Here is a 20121-nt window from a genome sequence, read left to right as displayed (position 1 = left end):
AAGCCATAGCCAAATAAACTATAAACACATTGTTCTTTTGCTACTCAGGATTAGTGGAAAATAAGGTGTTTGGGAGTCTAGGATATGAATACCACAATGCTAAAAGATCTGTGCAGGGTAATGTTTGTGAAAGCCTTTACTTCTCTGGCCTCAATGTCCTCGTGTAAAATGAGAAAATTATATGAGGCGATCAAGTGATCTAACTTTTTATGATCCTAGGTTGTTTCTCCAAGTATTCCAGATAGTTTGCTTTATTCTGATCCTAACATTTGTCTAGTAGTTCCAATTGGAAAGTGTCCCCAGCACTGAGCCATCTGATTACCACTCAGTAAAAACCTGCTTCAAGGCTTGTGCCTTGGAGATGGAACAGAGATTTTTTTAATCACCTGTAGGGGAAGTTGCTCAACCAGATAACTGCTTATTTGCTCTCTTTCCAGCACAGACCCCACTTGGCAAAAAGGGCTTCATTTCCACTCCTTATCACTGTTAAGAATAAAGAGAAAAGCCAGATGGCATGAGGCTGCTGGGCCTCCTGAGCCCTCCACTATCATGCACCAGTAACAGTGCAATGCAACTGGTCCCAACTCACCAATAAGCCACCATATCTAATTTCTTGGCCAAGAACCAACACTTGTGTTCCGTAGTGTGTGTTCATAGCAATTCTGGGGAAATAGTTTCATATGAAAGGAGAAAACGTTTCACTTTTGTCACTAAATTAAACAAGAGATAAGAAGATTGAGTTGGGGAGACAGAGTGGGTAAAAACTCCAACTCTCCCCTTTCATCTACTTCAGCAAATATTTTCTCAGGCTCTTTTAGCTCTCTCTGCTGATGCTCAGTATTATTCTCACCCTTCTAGTAACTTCATTCCAAGGCAGGCTACAATCTTCCCAAGCTTAGGAATCCTACAGTGTAATTAGTTTCAGGAAATCACACACTACATAATCCAACAACCTCAACAGCAACGCCTGAACTACAGATACAGAGCTGCCAGTAGTGACAGCTTATCTTGCAAGTTAGGGCAGTAAAAAAGGGAATGGTAGGAGGTGGGTAGTGGGCAGGATCTGCAGATCCTCAAGAGTCAATAATAATGGGCCAACCACCACACCAAGTCATTTGAGTTCATTGCTAGCGGAAAACTCTGACTCAGATTTTAGGTCCTTCTGTTTCAAGCACAGTAGAAAAGAAAGAGCAACCAGTGGGATATGGGAACTGGTGCAACTCACCGGTGCAGAACTCCTTGCTCACATTGTGGGGCACTGTGATCCGTCGGTAGACAATGGGCTCTGACTCCAGGATGTTCTCATCATGGCGGTACCGAGTAGGCCTTTCATTTGGGATGCCTCGGGAACGGGTACCACTTCTCCTCTCATAGGTATCAATCTCCTCAAACACAGCTGCCTTGTCAAAAAGGGCCAGGTTCCCTTCAAAATCAAAATCTGTGTCTGGGATCTCCTCAATATCATCCCCAAAGCACTCGTCATCTTTATTCTTCATTTGGCCATTCTTTAAGCCACTTTTCTTTGGCGTTGCCTGATTTGGGTGCCTGCTACTAGATGACCCTGGAAAATAAACAGGGACTAAAGTCAGTGTGCCCACAGAGTGCTCAATGAAAATGGAAAATACAATACACTAGTCCTTTGTGGAAACTATTATAGGAATCAAAATGAGATGGTAAAGGAAAGCTATTCCTAATCAAATTAAATACACACAACCTACCACAAATTTCATATGGAATAAGAGATTTTAAATATTACCTAGGTAACTAGTTAGCAAATACAAAATAAGCAGTACTCCTGAAAACCTTAACCAAATCTGCCTCCGTAAGGAAATGTGGTAATGATAGATGCTTTTTTGACAACTGAATATCAGAAAAGCAGTGAAAGGGCAAGAATATAACAATTTCTTCTCACAGGTCAGGATGGTAGGATTCTGCATGTCTGGTAGCTATTTAAGAAAGAAAACCCTAGAGTAAAAGAAGGCCAGATCCTTGTAACCTAAAGCCCATAAAAAGATGCTATTCAATTGGCTCTTAGTTCTATGTTTACCAAGCAAGCAATCTTCTGACTTTTAATTTAATTTAATCTGTCTCAGGCTAGACCCCTGCAAGAGAGAATCCCTGGTTTAGACAACAGATTCCAGATCTTGAGCTAGATATACATCTATCGCTATAATTTGGTGGTAAATTTTTGACTTATAAACCTGTCTTTAGACCTGCTGGTTAACGGGATCTCTTTTGTCTGAATTTTATCACTCCTGGGTAAGCAGATCAAATTCCTGTTTCTGAACCATCAAACGATGACAAGTATCATATTGAGCTGATCTTGCAGAGGCCAAACCAAGGTGCACATCAATACCAGAACAACCATCTAGTCTCTGTCTACGAGACCCTATTTGGCCACCACACATCAGTTAACAACTCCTCTAGTGGCCAAGGCAGACGATCCCATAGAATTTTTAAAGCCATCCATTCCCAGAAAATCCTGAATTGACTTAATACTCTGATCCCCATCTGACCATCCTGAAGGGTGGACCAGGTGACTGGTATGCCAAACTGAACCTCTAACATGGTCTAAATATATAGAATGAACTTCCGTTTGAGACAATGAGTCCTCCAATTACTGAAAATACTCTAGAGTTCAGAATGATCATGAGTAAATCCCCTTCCCCAATATGCACCTCAAATACCATCCCAATTATATTTCTCTAACTCTTCTCACAGAAAACTCCTTCAACCCACTGTTCTTGACGAGACCCACCAGTGACCTCCTTTGTCACTAAATCCACTTAACACTTTTCATGATGCTCATTTTACTTGACCTCTCAGGAACATTCAACAGAGTTGACAACTCATTCCTTGAAATACTCCTTTCTTGGAATATGAGAGCCTCTGTGCTCTTCATTTTCCTCTTAATCTCTCTGACTACTCTCCCTATCCACCTCTTTTGTTAGCTCTTACTGCCCCCCACCCCAACCTCTAAAGGTTACAGTTCTTCAGTATTTAGTCCTTAACCCCTTGTTCACCCTATCCTCACTTCCTTGGCGTACTGTCCACACCCATAATTTTAAATACCATCTAAATGGCCAATGACTCCCAAATTTGTATCCCTAGATTGAACCACCGAGTTTCAGACCCAGATACCCAAATGCTTACTTGGATATCCCCACAGGCATCTCAAATCAACACATCTAAACTTAATTCTTACCTCTCTCCAATCCCAAGTGTGTTACTTCTCCAAGATTCAGTTTAAAAAAAAAAAAAATCATAAAACATTCAGCCATTCATGCAAGAAACCTGAGAATCTTTAACACCCCCACACCCAATCTTATCCTTAAGTCCTAACAACACTATTTCCCAAATATCTTTCAAATCCTTAACTTCTCCCCATCTCTACTATCATTTCTCTCCTTTCAAAATAGCCTTCCTAACATCCAGTCTTTCTATCCATTCTCCACATGATAAGAATGCTCTTTGAAAAATAAAAACAATTCAGTTACTCTCATGCTTGAAACTCTTCAATGGCTCTCCGTTGTACTTAGGATGAAATCCAATAGGCTTACCTTGATCTATGGGCCTAGCATGGTCTATTCCCTGCCCTTATTACCCTCTTTCACCGATTCTCACTTCACCAGCCTTTTCTTTGTTCCTAGAATCATCATGTTTCTTCCTACCCCAGGGCCTTCACAAATGTTTCCCAATCCAAAATGCTCTTTCCTCCATCTTTAACTACCTAATACCTCCTCAGCCTTTGGATCACAAATTAAAGAGCACTTTTTCAGGAGCCATTCTCTGATGACCCCAACGCTCCTAAAAATTTTAAGTACCCTATCACATGCTCTCATAACTCCTTGTAATTTTTTCTTACATTGCAACCATAATCATAGTTATTTTTGTAGTCATTTTTAATGTCTTTCATCTAACTATATTGTAAGCTATGAGAACAGAAATTATGTCTATTATGCTCATTGTTGAATAACCAGCAGTGTTTCTGGCACCTATTATGTCTATTATGCTCATTGTTGAATAACTAGCAGTGTTTCTGGCACATATTTATTTAATGAATTAATCAACTTTACAAAGGTCATACAGATAGTTTTTACAATTATGATTATAAAATTAACCCAATATGGGCATAAAGCAAGAAAATTTCCCAAACTATTATACAATGTCAACTTTTTGTCGAAAGAAACCATTAATTACTTTTACAATCACCCATTTCAAAACTAATTAGTGTTATGTTAAAAACTGTAGACTCTTTTACTCATCATGGACATCTGATAACCCCCAGCTTTCAACATTTATTTAAACTTTTGTCTTCTTATGGTCAGTCTCTTTTTGTGGTTATATAACCAGTAAATCAAAGTGGGCTAATCCTTCAATCCTCTCTTATTCAACAAAAATGCCAAGTAAGGAGAATAAGACTTATAAATAATTATTAAAATTAAGATATTGAAAGATTTAGCTGCCACTAGTAAAATCTTGTTATTGGTAAGCCCCAGGAACCGTAAGAACCCAGCATGAGTCTTCTTAAACACCAATTATGTACAGAGAAAACGGAGAACAGCACACTCAAGGAAATCTCCAAATCTTCCTATTCCTATTGTGAAATTTTGCACCCTGCTAACATGTCTCACTATATCTATTAATGGTTCATTTGCTTACTACTGAAAATTAAAGTTCAGATCATTTATTTGTTCATTTCATTCACAATTTCCCAATGTCCCTAATGCTACCTGCCAAACAGAATCAGAAATAAGTGGTATTTAAGCTGACTCAGCATACGTTTCTTTTCTTTTCTTTTCATATAATGGCATACTTACATAAATATGTATCTACTAGTCCCAGTTCACTCAGGGATTAGGGTGAGAAAGCAATGTCCTATTCTTAAAGCTGCTTAACAGGAGCTCTAGAATATAGTTGCAGTTCTTCATTATTATGTTATATAATTTTGTACCCATCATCCAATTTCTAGGGACTCAATTTTCTTTTACATCAAATGCTCACTGTGGTATCCCCAGCAGAGTTCTAGTATACAGTAAGCTGTCATCAAATATTTGTTAACAAATTAATCAACATTAACAAGATCAATTACAATAAATATTCTGAAAGGAGGTACTATGCAAATATAATTCATGCTCAAGTATTCTTAATGCCAAATATTGGTATGGAAAAGGGTTGTGCTAACAGTGAAGATGAAGTTTAGGTCTCTGGGGGAAAAAAAAAAGACCAAGGCTGACCAAAATTATGAAGGGGAGAAAGAGAAGCTTAGCTGCCATAAGCAGGTTGGATTATGAACCACTATTAAATTAGCCAACATCTGGGTCCTTAAATTCTATTTCCAATAATTCGATAAAACATTCAGTGAGAGCATACCATATGCCACAGCTAGGAGCTGAAAATACAGTATATAATCAAGATATACCCAAGACATTTTGCTCAAATAGAAGGGAGGAGAGATACATAAGCAAAAACTAAAATATGTGATAAGAGTTATAAGTACATAGGAAGTGCCACAGAAATATGAATGAGAAAGCAGAGCTGCATTAGGAATGAGAGTGCAGGCATGAAAATACAAGGTCAGGATAACACCATTAGCAATATAGGAAGGCAGTGGAAGAACAAGAGACGAAGTCCGGTTTGCAGGATCATCAATGTACTGCCCCAATACTAAATCAAAACATGCTATTAGGAAATAGGTCTCTCTAACCCAGTGGTCTCTTCCCAGTGGGTATATGTATCACCTAGGAGTAAGGGGCAATTTGAGATTAACTATGAAAAAGACAGGGCCATCAAAAATTAGGCCAAGTTTGTTGCGTGACTGCAAAGAGCAGCAAGATGACATTGCCAACAACAATACAAGAGGAAGGATGAGACAAGGGCTTCAGAGAAAAGAAGTTTAGTCATGTCCAGTATGAACTGGCAATGAACCTATCACAAAAACAGATGAAGATAAGAGATTAATCAGTGGGGGAAAAGGCAGGGTAAATGAAGCAAAATGGCAAACCATCCACATTAGGATGAAACCTCAAATTCCTGTGACCAGATGACAAGCCAAGAACAAAACTCAAGAGGGAAAAGGATACAGACATCACTAAAGAGAAGCAAGCAGAGGCATAAAAATATTTGCAGAAGGAAGCAGAAAAGAAGCAAGATTCCAAAGACCCAAAAACTCTGCAGGTGGCCCAATTTCCTAAAAGACATGAGTACACTCTGTGCTAAAGTCTGGTTTATACAAGATCATCAGTTGCTTCTCTATCCTAAACACTAGGCCAATACCAATGAGAAACAATTGTTCAGAAGCATGGGGGTTAGAGGGTGCAGAAACAACACATTTTGCTCAGTTAAAAGAAACATGGCTAATAAGTGGTACCTGCTTCATATCATACCGTACGATGAAGAGCTGCTGAAAGGCACAAACTAGAAAAGCAAAGAAAACAACCATGGCTAGCTGTAAAGCTCTTTCTGAGCATGTTGACACAATGCCCCACTGTAAAGACTAACAGTTGACAGAGGGAAAAGCCTTAAATCTGTTCCTAATGATGCCATCTCCACTGGTCAACATTTTTGGCTCTACTACAGAACCCTACAAACATTAACTTGCAACCAAACCCAGAGTTTTGTCTTTAGAAGGTATTGGGTATTTTTATCATGCTCCCTCTGAATGAAGAACTTTCCATTCATTCATCTGACAAATATACACAGCTATGTTACAAACACCATCAGGAAAGTAGGGAGTTTGAAAAATAAAAAAATCATTCAGCCAAGCAGAGATACTGACATTACAGATCAGCAAGAGAAAGATAAGAGAATATAAAATTAATAAAAGGCAGGCTAACATGTTCAGTTATCTCATTCTTCCTTATCGTCATTCTTTAATACAAATATTGGGAAGTCCTGGTGAACCAGCTGTCTCAGTGCTTGGCTTACTCAGCCCAAAAGGCCTTTTATATTAAACTGGCCTCTGGCCATTGGGAGAGAAAAACACTTCCCCTTCAAAAAGATAAACTGTGCTTCCCAGATTCCTTTACCTTTTAATTACAAGGGCCAGGCACGTGTTAATACTGGAGGCTGGCCGCCTTCCTGTGGCATTTTGCTGCCAGCCTTTGGCAAAGAAGCCCTTTGGCCAGGATACCTCATAACAAATCCATTGTTATGTAACCCTCAGTGCCACTTGTTTATTGGGTTTTGTCACACACATATTGTAAAGGGAAACTTTTGACCTGTACTTAGCACGCTAAAGGCCACCTGAAGGTCAAATTACAAATATTTTAGTCCCAGATTCAATGGGCTTCATGAGGACCATCTTCTCAACTCCAAATGCTAGGCCTTGTTAATCAATTAACCTCTTGAGTTTCAGCAGCAGCAGTAACAGGGTTTTCAATTTTGTTGTACATATGAAGCACAGCCAAATGGGTTAAAAAGTCAGCAGAACTTTAGCAGGACCATGAAAACTTGGCAAATTAACTTCTGAGCTCAGAGGATGGGACCAATGTTCCACTCAAAGACTATTAAAGCCCAACCATACAGCAACAATGTAATATCCAACATCTTTCATTTTAAAGGTTCAATTCCATTTCCTCACTTCTCTCTACCTCCATAAAAAAGGAAAGAAGGGAAATCAGTGCCATGTAGAGACAATGTCAGGCCTATGGGACCACCCATGCCTATAAACAAATGAGCTAAAAGGCCAGCTCTCTACTTTCATGTTCTACAGGCAAGAGCTCTAAATCAGCCTTTAAAATTTTAAACTCTATGTGGCTAAAAACTACTCAAGTTTACAGACTGACATTTCAGCAGGGGATGACTTTAATTTGCCCCAAATGACCACCATTTTTGGTTCTTCCATGGGATTCAACAAACATAATTTATACTCATACACAGATCTGTGTCTTTAATGGGTCCCAAGTGGTTTGCTTCTGCTTCTTGTGACTGATCATTCATTCACTTGACAAATATTCTGAGTAGTCAGTTCATCCACCAAGGTCAAAGGAACCATTCTTTAAACATCCTCTACCTAAGGGAAGAGATTAAAATCTGCTTGTGTTAAACTTCTCATCAATGTTGGATTAGGTAGCGAGAACCAACAAATCCCTCAAGTTCTCACTGCTATCACTGAAAGAACACTTAAGAGTCAGAGTTGAAGGGAGATTAAATTCCTATAGTTGCATCAATTTACTAGTCTCAACATCAATGTACATAAAATGGAGAAAATTCTAAGTTGTTATAGACCCCAATAAGAAAAATACTTGATCATTTCTTCATTCGTCAATGAGAAAAACATTGATACTCTGCATTATGATTGTGTTTAGAAGAAACCAATATATTTCCTTGGAATCCTTAAAATGCTACTTAAATGCTATGTAAATCAATCTCTGGCAGACCTTTCTACTTGTCTTACGGGACTCACGAACAGATAAATCTAACTCCTATTTGGATCAGAAAACAAGTCTGAGCCATATCCCATTATCAAATTCCCAGGCTACAAATATTTTCCACACTAGTCTAGATTCAAAAAGAATTTGCTACCCCACACAGCAACTGTTAAAGAAGCTGAAAAAGACATCAAACTTCAATTAGAGCTATGAATGAAATGGACTTGGTTAGGACTAAGGTAAATCAGATTAAAGGGTAAAAGAAAATATTGACTGTGTTTTCAAACTTCAACTTCTGTGTGAGACCAAAAGAAGAGATGTTTATTTGGTGCAAAATCTATGTTTTCTGTAGCGCACTTTACCTTATATGGTCAGTTTATTCAAACACCATAATTACATGGAACCTTGAATAGGGAGTGAGATCTGGTTGGTTTGTGCAGGTTAGTGTGGAGCCCTGATACATCCCAGAGTAATCTGGGCAGAGAATAAAAGAGCATTTGTAAAGTACCCTTGAAGGACTTGGGAAAAATGTGGAACTACTAAATTTCTCCACCTGGGGAATTCCTGATATTCTTGCAAGCATTGGGGACTACCAATTTAGAAGGCCGAGCCCCTGATCTTGGGGTTTGCCCTTATGAAGCTTGTTACTGCAAAGGAGAGGCTAAGCCTGCTTACAACTGTGCCTAAAAGAACCTCTTTTGTTGCTCAAATGTGGCCTCTCTCTCTAAGCCAACTTGGCAGATGGACTCACTGTCCTCCCCCATACATGGAACATGACTTCCAGGGGTGTAACTCTCCCAGGCAATGTGGGACATGACTCTGGGGATGAGCCTGGACCCAGCTATTGTGGAACTGAGAAAGCCTTCTTGGACCAAAAGGGGGAAGATAAATGAAACAAAATAAAGTTTCAGTGGTTGAGAGATTTCAAATGGAGTTGAGAGGTCATTCCGGAGGTTATTCTTATGCATTATATAGAAATCCCTTTTTAGATTTTAGTGTATTAGAATAGCTAGAAGGAAATAACCTGAAACTGTTGAACTGCAATCCAGTAACCTTGATTCTTGAAGACAATTGTATAACTATATAGCTTATATGGTATGACCGCGTGATTGTGAAAACTTTATGGCTCTCACTCCCTTTATATGGTATATGGACAGATGAGTAGAAAAATGAGGACAAAAAGTAAATGAATAATAGGGAGGGATGGGATGTTTTAGGTGTTCTTTTTTAATTTATTTTTATTCTTTTTTTTTTGAGTAATGAAAACGTTCAAGAATTGTGATGAATGTACAACTATATGATGATACTGTAAACAACTGAGTGTACACTTTGGACAATTATATGATATGTGAACATATCTCAGTAAAATTGCATTTTAAGAAAAAGTTCCTTGAAAAATATTAACATTTTACTGCTGATAGTATTTTTACCCTTTGTATGTGTAGTCAACAATCTAGGAAAAGAGAATTGATTAAGCAGCAAAATGAATAAGCACTATCTAAGGTATACTTTTCAGTGAAACCATTATTTAATATTTCAGGGTGACTTGTTAACGGTCAAATAAATTACTTGTTTTGAAATTAAGTGCACTCTTTCAATTGAGTTGCTGTCATTGTTAGTAATGGGAAAAAATTAGAAACAACCCAAATAATCATCAACAGAAAACTGGTAAGTCTTATCATAACATCCAGCAATCTCACTCCTAGGTAATTACTCAGTTGATCTGAAAATTTATGACCACATGAAAACCTGTACCCAAACTTTATGGCAACTTTATTCATAATCAGTGAAAACTTGAAGCACCCAAGATGCCCTTCTAAAGGTGAATGGATAAACAAACTAGGATACAATATATCCATTTAATGGAATATTATTCAACATTAAAAAGAAATGAGTTACAGATGTGGCCTCTCTCTCTCTCTCTCTAAGCCAAACCCTGCAAAAAAATTAATTACCCTCCCCCGTACATGGAACATGACTTTCAAGGACATAAGTCGCCCTGGCAACATGTGACATGACTCCCAGGGATGAGCCTGGCTCTGACATCATGGGTTTGACAATGGCTTCTTGACCAAAAGGGGGAAAAGAAATGTAACAAAATAAGGTTTCAGTGGCTAAGAGATTTTAAATAGAGTCAAGAGGGCATTCTGGAGGTTACTCTTTTACAAACTTCAGTCAGATATTACAGATTGCCATGGTATGTCATGCCCCAACCAACAGTATTCCTGAAAACCCTAAAGAAAACTCACGGCTCTATCTAAGACTCTATAAAAATTTTACTTATTGAATTTCTTTTCCAGAAATTTAAAACCTCCAAATTATTCCTATGACAGATAATCCCTGAAACTTAGAGGTACCGGTCTCTCCCAGAACATCAATCAGTTGTATTCCCTTACTCTATAATGTCGCCACCCTTTTCCTTTTCAACATGAAGAAGTTAAATGGTCATTGCCCAAACATCCCTGAAGATTGAGAAAATGATCAAATGAGAAGGAGAAGTTATAACACAGAAACTAGGATTTAACAAATGATTTTGACTACTGAATCATTATATAGATATTTTAGTTTCTAATGTATTAGAATAGCCAGAAGGAAATACCTGAAATTGTGGAATTGTAACCCATACTATACTTTGAAATTTGCTCTATAACCAAATGTTAAACTGCTTTTTGAAATTTATCACTTTTCTGTATATATTTCACACAAGAAGTTTTTTTTTTAAAAAGAAGTGCACTATCAAGCCATAAAACGGCATGAATGAATCTTAAATGCATATTTTTAAGTGAAAGAAGTCTGAAAAGGCTATGTACTTTGTGATTTTAATTTTATATAACATTCTGGAAATGGCAAAAACTATAGAGATGGTAAAAAGATCAATGGTTGCCAGTGGAGAAGAGGGAGGAGAAATGGGGTAAGGTTGAATAAGTGAGGCAAAAGAGATTTTTAGAGTGATGAAACTATTCTGCATGATACTGTAATGGTGAACACATGACATTATGCATTTGTCAAAACCCATAGAACTTTAAAGCATAAAAAATGAACTTAATATATGCAAATTTTAAAAAAATAATTTAGGCAGTCAGGGGATCCCAAGATAGAATAAAACAATCTAACTGTATTACAAATGTATAAAGTAATCTCAATGAAGGAGGTGTGAGACCTAAGTAACTATGGAAATAAATGGCATCTGTAAGATGAAAAGGAAAATAAACTATATAAGCACTGTGTTCTATTTGATAAAGTTGTTTCCCATGGGGCAAGGGTAGGAGGCAGGGAAGTAAATGGATGGTGGAAGATAGGAGCCAGGTTTCTCACTACTGGAGTAGGAGGTTACAGATAAGCAAAGGAAGGAAGCTAGAATGATCCCTGTGCTAATGGACTACAGTTGGAGACATCAATATGAACTCATATTTAGCTTAACATAGATTCAGATGGTTACAGAAATATTTATATATATATATAAGTGTGTGTATATAATGATTAGTATACACACTTGTGTTTCCTTGGTCTATCAGCTAAGAGGGTCTAGAAGCAACAAGACCCAGCAGCAACAAGCAAACCAGCACCAAGATCTTGTTTTCTAATACCATTTCTAATAAAAAGAACCAGGGTTCCTTGAAGAAATGGCTGATTCTAGGACTGGGGCAAAATTATATAAGATAAGCCTGGAGCATCTATTGTGTTAGAAAGTACAGAAGTGCTGGAAAAAAAAAAAAAAACCATCACCATAATGATGGAGATATGTCAAAGGGACACAGGGACCAACTGAAAGAGCTCCCAATGGCCAAAGTTAGAAAAACTTGAGCAAGAAAATAAAGTATTGAATTATAATCCAAATTAAAAAATAAATATCCATGAGTACACACTGATATAAATAGTTTAACAAAAAATAAATGGGGGGTGGGGGGGGATGGTGGCAGCAAATCTCCAATGCAGAATAATTCCAAAATAATTTATGTAATTACTCTACCATCAAGGATGGGGAGCATAACTCCCCATTCCTTAAGTGTGGGCTGCACAAGTGACTTCCTTCCAAAGAGTACAGTATGGAAAAGGGAGGGAAAGGAGTAACTTTTCAATGGAGAAACCTGACACACATTACCTCAATCAAGCCAGGTGAGGAAGGTCAACATGTAAGGTCATAAACCATGTTGACAGTATCCACTTCTGTGATCTTCCTCCTAATAACTCAAAACTCCAATCTTACTATGAGAAAAATATCAATTGAGGGACATTCTACAAAATACCTGACCAGTACTCATCAAAACTGTCTAGGTCATCAAAAACAAGGAAAGTCTGAGAAACTGTCAGAGCTAAGAGGAGACATAACTATTAAATATAATGAGGTATGCTGGATGGGGTTCTGAATAGAAAAAGGACATTAGGTTTAAGGAAATCTGAATAAAATGTGGACTCTAGTTAATAATGTATCAACATTGGTTCACTAATTGTGACAAATGTACCATGCTAATGTAAGATGTTAAGAGGGGAAACTGGGTGTGGGGTATAAGGAAACTCTATCCTATCTTCACAATTTTTCTGTAAATTTAAAACTGTTCTAAAATTAAAAGTTTATTTCAAAATTATAGTACATTCATAAAAAAAGTAAACTTATAGGATATCTCCAATGTCTACTATTAAATGTTAAACACAAACTGCAAGACATTATAATGCCATTCCATTTTTAATAATAACATTAAGATACCTATAGAAGTATATAAGAAAAAATAATATATAAATTGCTAGTAAGGGTTATCTCCAAGCACATGGGAGATTATAAACTGCTTGACTATTTGAGCTTTTAACAAATAAGTCAGTATTAATTTTGATACTATTAACTGCCATGAAATACATTTTTTAAACTTTAAAAATTTCAACTATTTATTCACTTGACTCAGGTATTTGCAAAACTTAAAATGCTGGCATTGACACAGGTGCCAGACCACAAGCTAGAAGAATTCAGAGCACACTAAAGCCTCACTACACTGCTGTCCACAGGGATCCAGGCCACTAGTATCATAGTAGAAGGGCAACAATGGCATCAAGAAGTATCTCTATATATATATCTCTCCGAATATAAGTTACTAAAATAAAAATTAAAAAAAAAATAAATAAATAAATGGAACGGCACAACACAAACAGTAAACCCTAAGTTAAACCACAGACTATAGTTACTAATACAATTACAAAAATATGCTTTCATCAATTCTAACAAATGCACCATACCAATATAAGGTGTTAATAATAGGGTTAATAATATTGGAACCCCATAGTTGATGCATGCTATTTCTGTAAATCTACAACTTCTCTAAAAAAAAAAGTATCTCTGAAACTGTCCCTAAATGGGGGTCCAAGAAAGACCTAGCTTACTTTAAATTCTGCCCTTCAAAAGGTATTGTCATGTACAACTTTAGCTTATATCTTTATATGGGTTGATGAAGACCTAATCTGCCACTATTTCCAATGGATACAAAACAATCTAAGTAAAAATTAGAATAGCTTGTCATTTAAAAACGACTTTTTGAAAGAACATTCATAATAAGCCCAATAGATTCTAGTGAATTGACTATGGTTCTATAATCAGAAAATAGCATTCAGCACTCTGATACCTACAAAACTGGGCATCAGCACACACCGATGCACACTATCCATGCTGTGCCAGCAGAGAGCACATACTCAAACTTAAAATTGTCTGTCAGAGGCTGAAAGATCACAGAATTGTCTAGGTCAGTCTCCTGCACTCCTCTAACTAAGGACGGGAGCCAAGTAACAAGAAGAAAAGTCACTCAATAATCCCCTGGGACAGGTAAAGTTGCTACTATTGCTGAGTGTCCCCAACTTCCTGTCTGCCTTCTACATGTTTGTGCAACGCTTCATGATCCTGGAGGAGACCCAACCAAAAAAAAAAAAACAAAAAAAAAAACAAAAAAAAAAATCCCCTGGAACAGCCCAGCTACAGGTTCGTGGTCAGTCATCTCCACCATCACTGTTAGTCTCAATGAGCTCTAGGCAGATCACTGACTCTTCTTGAAGGAATGGAAGTAGTGAGATAGGGCAGGAAGCTGGCATGTATCTCTAACAGCTTATTTCCTTTCCCTTAGCATCTTGAGGGAATAGTGTTAGAATAAAAGAACCATGCTATATTTTTGTGAAGTTCTGCCAGCATCCTTTTTCATTAGGGTAATAACGGACTTTTGTTTCAGGTTAAGAAGAAATAACAACTTGACCATACTTACAGGAGTTGTGCCGACGACGGAAACTTTTGGACTGACTCAAGGATTCCACGTGCCTGTCCACATAGCTTTTGGAGCACTGTTGCTGTTGGGGGGAAACAGCAACGTCTTGGCTCTTCACATCTGTCCTCTTAGGAATGTTCTGAGGGGCACTGCTGGTTGGCTTTTTGACTAACTTGCTCATGCCATTCTGACTGATACCCATTTGGTACCCAACACCAGAGGGGCCTAAATCTGTTTGATGAAGGTCTCCAAAATGTTGGTTGTCTCCAGGACCTGGAATCTCCAGAATTTTTAATTCCGTAATGTCACCTGCCCTGAAATACATAAGAGTGCAAATCTCAAAACTATAATAAAGACAACAATAATGAAACTAGGATCAACTGCAAAACCAGCTACACCTTTGCAGGGCTGCATTTCAATGAGTACCAGAGGCAAAGACTAGGAAAGGTGGCAGAACCCTCAGAGACAGGGCTCAGTCACTAGTATTTAACTGACAGAGAACCAGTCTTTAAAAAGAGACCCACTGTTAACAACAAACCTATCATTATCATGTTAGACTGCCAAGAATTGCTTTATGAAGTTTTTTTTTTTCATTCATTTACTTATTCAAGAGGTATACATCTATATGCGAAGTCCTGTGCTAGAAGTGGGTATATAGAGATGAAAACCAGTACATGCCCACATGGAACTCATAGTCTGGTCAGGGGAAAAGATAAAGAGACAATCAGTCAAAAGTGTTAAATGCTATGATTTAAGTATGCGCAGGGGACTAAAGAGTCCAGAAGCAAAATATCTAAGTTAGATTAGTGGAGGTGAATGCAACAGTTATACTAAGTCTTTGGGGAAGAGGGAATAAGAGTTGGCCAAGTAGAGGATGGTAGGGAAAAAAGTATCTTGGACAGAGGCTCAGCGATTAAGAAAATGTGGCCCATTTGAGGAACTGCAAGTGCTACGGTTTTACTAAAGGAAAGATGCTTGTAGATAGATGACCATCCGCAGGTAAGGCTGCAGAAGTAACCAGGTGTCAGATCATGATTACCTTGGCTTTTTCTGGTAACTGTAGGGAAGGTGGAGAAATTAGCAGTGAGGGCATCAGATAGCAGACCAGGCAAGAAACAAAAGGAGATGAACATGACAAGTTACAATGCAAAGGGAAAAGGAAGAATGGAGCCAAGAGACATTAGAATCCTCAGGATATGGTGACTAACTGAACATGAAGATTAAAGAGAAAGAAGAGTTTATAATGATTCCTAAGTTTCTAAGTTGGGTGAAAGGTGTTATTAGTCACCAATAATGGGTAGACCTTTGGACAAAGAAATATGTAAGTAAACATAAGATCTTCCTTGATCCTTAAAGAATTTAAGATACCTTGTGGGATATCCAAGTGGAAATGACCAATAGACAATTAAAATAAACTGTCTAGAGCTCAGATAATGGATTTAAATTAAAGAATAAGATTTGGGGGTCTCATTAACATATAAAAACATACACATGAGATCATCTAGAGAAAATACAGACCAAGAAAAGAACCAAAGATAAGATATGACAGAGCAACTAAAAGAAGACGGCACTTCAAAAGTGAGGGAGTATTCAAATATGATTAGAATTGAGACACTGCCATTGAATTTGGCAATTAGGTCATCTACATCCTTGGCAAGCGCTAGTTCAGCAAGATGGTAAAATCAGAAAAAAAGAAAATAGTGGGGGTAAGGAGGGAATGGAGAATGAGGTCACAAAGGAGTGAAGACAGACTGCTTTGCTGTAAAGAATTGTGGGTATAAAGGGATGGGAAATGTCAGGGCAATACCCAGTGGCAAATGCAAGGTGGGGCAAGGGGCTGTTTTTTAATATGAGGGAGGCCTGGGAATGTCAGAATTTAAAGAGCAAAGAGATGTATAAAGATTGAGACTGAGGACACAGAATAGATAGAGTAGGATCCCAAAGGAGGTAGAAAGGGATTGCATATAGAGCATACATGACAAAGTAGCCCTGAATATATGGGATACTTCTTCCATTGAGACTGCAAAGGAGGTAGAAATAAGAATAGGTACACCTACAGAAGAGGTTATGTGTGTACATAGAGGGAGGGAATTGCCCAGAAAGTCAAAGAAGCCTCTTTTTTTTTTTCCTACCAGAGAAAGGGGGGCTGCCTGCCAAGTTGGTGAAAAAAGAGATGTGAGGACAATTGAACTTGAGATCTGTTGGCAAATACTAAAAAATACTTTCTGGTAACTAAGGACTTCAGCTATTGACTATACAATGTGCTTCTGGGGATAAATTATATACAAACCTACGAAGAGAGAGACATTTATACAGGGGAAAAAATCAGTAAAGACCATAGATAGGAAAAAGTAATGTAAAACTAAGAAAGAAAATCTGAAACCATAAAAGAAAAAATAAAGATTATCCTGAAATTGACCCATTTAAATAATAAAATACTTGATAGAGACAAAAAAAGGTATCACAAACCCTGAACCATTAAGACTACAAATTTCACCCCTAACAAGACTCTAGTCAAAAGCAGCCCTATGCTTTATCCTACATTCTAATTGGTATAATAGCATCTGAAGATAGATTGCCATAAGTTAAATATGTATATTGTAAAACTTAACAACCACTATTAAAAAAATGTGAAGGGAGATTTAGCTAATACACCAGTGGTGGCAATATACAAATACATATACATACACATATACATACACATACACATGCACATATGGAGATTTAAGCTCAACTATACGGATAATTATAAGTTGTCAAAATACTCCATTTAGAAGGCAGAGAGGTAGCCATATTGGAGGAGAAAACACCAACCTATAAATAGTAACAAGAAAAAATACTTCACATATTCAAAAATATAGGAATAAGTGTAAAAAATGAAAATGCGTATGATGCAGCACTAATCAAAAGAACACTGAAGTGGCTGTGTCAATATCAGGCAAAAAATATTTATAAACAAGCCAGGGATAAAGAAGGACATTACATATTTAAAAAACAAACAAACAAACAAAAAAGCAGCCCTATGCAAGAGAATACTGGTAATAAGACCTGTGTTCAAGCTCCACAGACTACGTGGCCGAATATGGAATAATCAGTCAGGATACCCACCTAAAGGTGACCTCTGGCACGAGGCACTTCACTCCATTGTGGAAAGGCCGGGTGAGAGAAATGGTCTGGCTGACCTGATCCACTGCTGACACTCTTCCCTGATAGACACCCAAGCTATCTCCACAGTTGATGGACACAATACTGCCCAGCCAATCCGTAGCCATGTTTCAGATATGAGACCACCGTGAAGAGAAGGAATCATTCAGTGTACCTTGACAAACAGACAAATCTTTAATTTAATTCAATAAATATTAACCCAGTGCCTACTATGTGTCAGGTTCTGTACCAGGTGTTGCTAAATAATACATATTCTGTCCCATTCTTAACTGAGGTAATAAATCGTAGGAAATAAAAAAAATTCTTTTTTAGTAGGACTGTATATATTAATGAATTAAGCAATATCACTTAACATATATAAAGATCTTTTAGTTGCTTTAAAGCACATACACTGGATAAGATATTTACCTTGACAACAAATCACACAAACTATAATCTCCTGTATTTTAATATCTCTGTCACCAGAATGCTTTCAAAGAGAATATACTTCCAAGAAATAATATGTGAAAAAGTAATGCCAGAATAGTTCATTTTCAGACAAACCCTCCTGCTGATGAGAATGATAAACTCTGAACAACATTAAAAAAAAAAAAAAAACAGTTTAAAGGCACTATAGAATACTACACCTAAGAACTACAGACATAATAAGTTCTTTTCAAGTCTACTTGCGAAGTCCATGAAAATCTGCTGGGCCTTAAACTAGTATAAATAAGTTTCAAAGGAATGAAATCCTGCAGAGTATATTCTCTGGCCACAAAAGAATTAAATTTGAAATCAGTAACAATAAGATATTTAGAATATTCCCAAGTACTTGGAAATTAATCAAAACATTTCTAAATAACACATGGATCAAAGAAGAAATCACAAGGAAAATCAGAAAATAGTTCAGACACAATCATAATGAAAATACAACATATCAAAATTTGTGGGAGGTGCTTAAACCAGTGCTTAAAGGGAAATTTACAACTTTAAATGCTTCTATTAGAAAAAAAGGTTGAAACCAATGATCTAAGCTTCCATCTTAAGAACCTAGGGGACCCACCTCCATGGTTGCTAACATGACCACAGACATAGGGGACTGGTGGTTTGATGGGTTGAGCCCTCTACCATAAGTTTTACCCTTGGGAAGACGGTTGCTGCAAAGGAGAGGCTAGGCCTCCCTGTATTTGTGCCTAAGAGTCTCCTCCTGAATGCCTCTTTGTTGCTCAGATGTGGCCCTCTCTCTCTGGCTAAGCCAACTTGAAAGGTGAAATCACTGCCCTCCCCCCTACGTGGGATCGGACACCCAGGGAGGTGAATCTCCCTGGCAACGTGGAATATGACTCCCAGGGAGGAATGTAGACCTGGCACCGTGGGATAGAGAACATCTTCTTGACCAAAAGGGGGATGTGAAAGGAAATGAAATAAGCTTCAGTGGCAGAGAGATTCCAAAAGGAGCCGAGAGGTCACTCTGGTGGGCACTCTTATGCACACTTTAGACAACCCTTTTTAGGTTCTAAAGAATTGGGGTAGCTGGTGGTGGATACCTGAAACTATCAAACTACAACCCAGAACCCATGAATCTCGAAGACAGTTGTATAAAAATGTAGCTTATGAGGGGTGACAATGGGATTGGGAAAGCCATAAGGACCAAACACCACTTTGTCTAGTTTATGGATGGATGTGTAGAAAAGTAGGGGAAGGAAACAAACAGACAAAGGTACCCAGTGTTCTTTTTTACTTCAATTGCTCTTTTTCACTCTAATTATTATTCTTGTTATTTTTGTGTGTGTGCTAATGAAGGTGTCAGGGATTGATTTAGGTGATGAATGTACAACTATGTAATGGTACTGTAAACAATCGAAAGTACAATTTGTTTTGTATGACTGCGTGGTATGTGAATATATCTCAATAAAATGATGATTTAAAAAAAAAAAAAAAAAAAAAAAAAAAAAAAAAAAGAACCTAGGGGAAAAAAAAGCAAATTAAACCCAACGTAAATAGAAAGGAAATACTAAAGAGCAGAAATCAATGAAATAGAAAATAATTAAGAAAAATAAACAAAACCAAAAATTAATTCTTTGAAAATATTAATATAGTTGATAAACCTCTAACTAGACTAATCAAGAAAAAAAGATATAGCACATATTATAAATATCAGCAATGAACAAGGGAACGTCACAAACATTAAAAAGATAACAACTTTATGTCAATAAATTTGACAACTTAGATGAAATACAGAAATTCTTTGAAAGACAAATGTTACCAAAACTGATAAAAGAAACAAAATCTCAATAGCTCTATATCTATTTTTAAAATTGAGTGTGCAATTTAAAACTTTCCCACAAAGAAAACTCCAAGCATAGATG

The 20121-nt window shown here is 37.3% G+C and overlaps 1 protein-coding gene across 1 annotated transcript in view; it reads right to left on the bottom strand.

Annotated features, from left to right (window-relative positions):
* EDC3 (enhancer of mRNA decapping 3) overlaps positions 1–20121 on the bottom strand; it is a 54571-nt gene that overhangs the window by 22581 nt on the left and 11869 nt on the right. Inside the window, exons 2-4 of the mRNA XM_037833397.1 lie at positions 17717–17927; positions 14609–14922; positions 1226–1561 (exon numbers count right to left, since the gene is read on the bottom strand). Of these exons, the coding sequence (XP_037689325.1) occupies positions 1226–1561; positions 14609–14922; positions 17717–17880 (814 nt within the window). The 5' untranslated portion in view covers positions 17881–17927. The remainder of the gene's footprint in view (positions 1–1225; positions 1562–14608; positions 14923–17716; positions 17928–20121) is intronic.

This window comes from Choloepus didactylus, chromosome 4, assembly GCF_015220235.1.
Source record: "Choloepus didactylus isolate mChoDid1 chromosome 4, mChoDid1.pri, whole genome shotgun sequence".
NCBI lineage: Eukaryota > Metazoa > Chordata > Mammalia > Pilosa > Megalonychidae > Choloepus > Choloepus didactylus.
The sequence above is the reverse complement of the archived record's forward strand: the minus strand, read 5'-3'. Positions and strand labels throughout refer to the sequence as shown.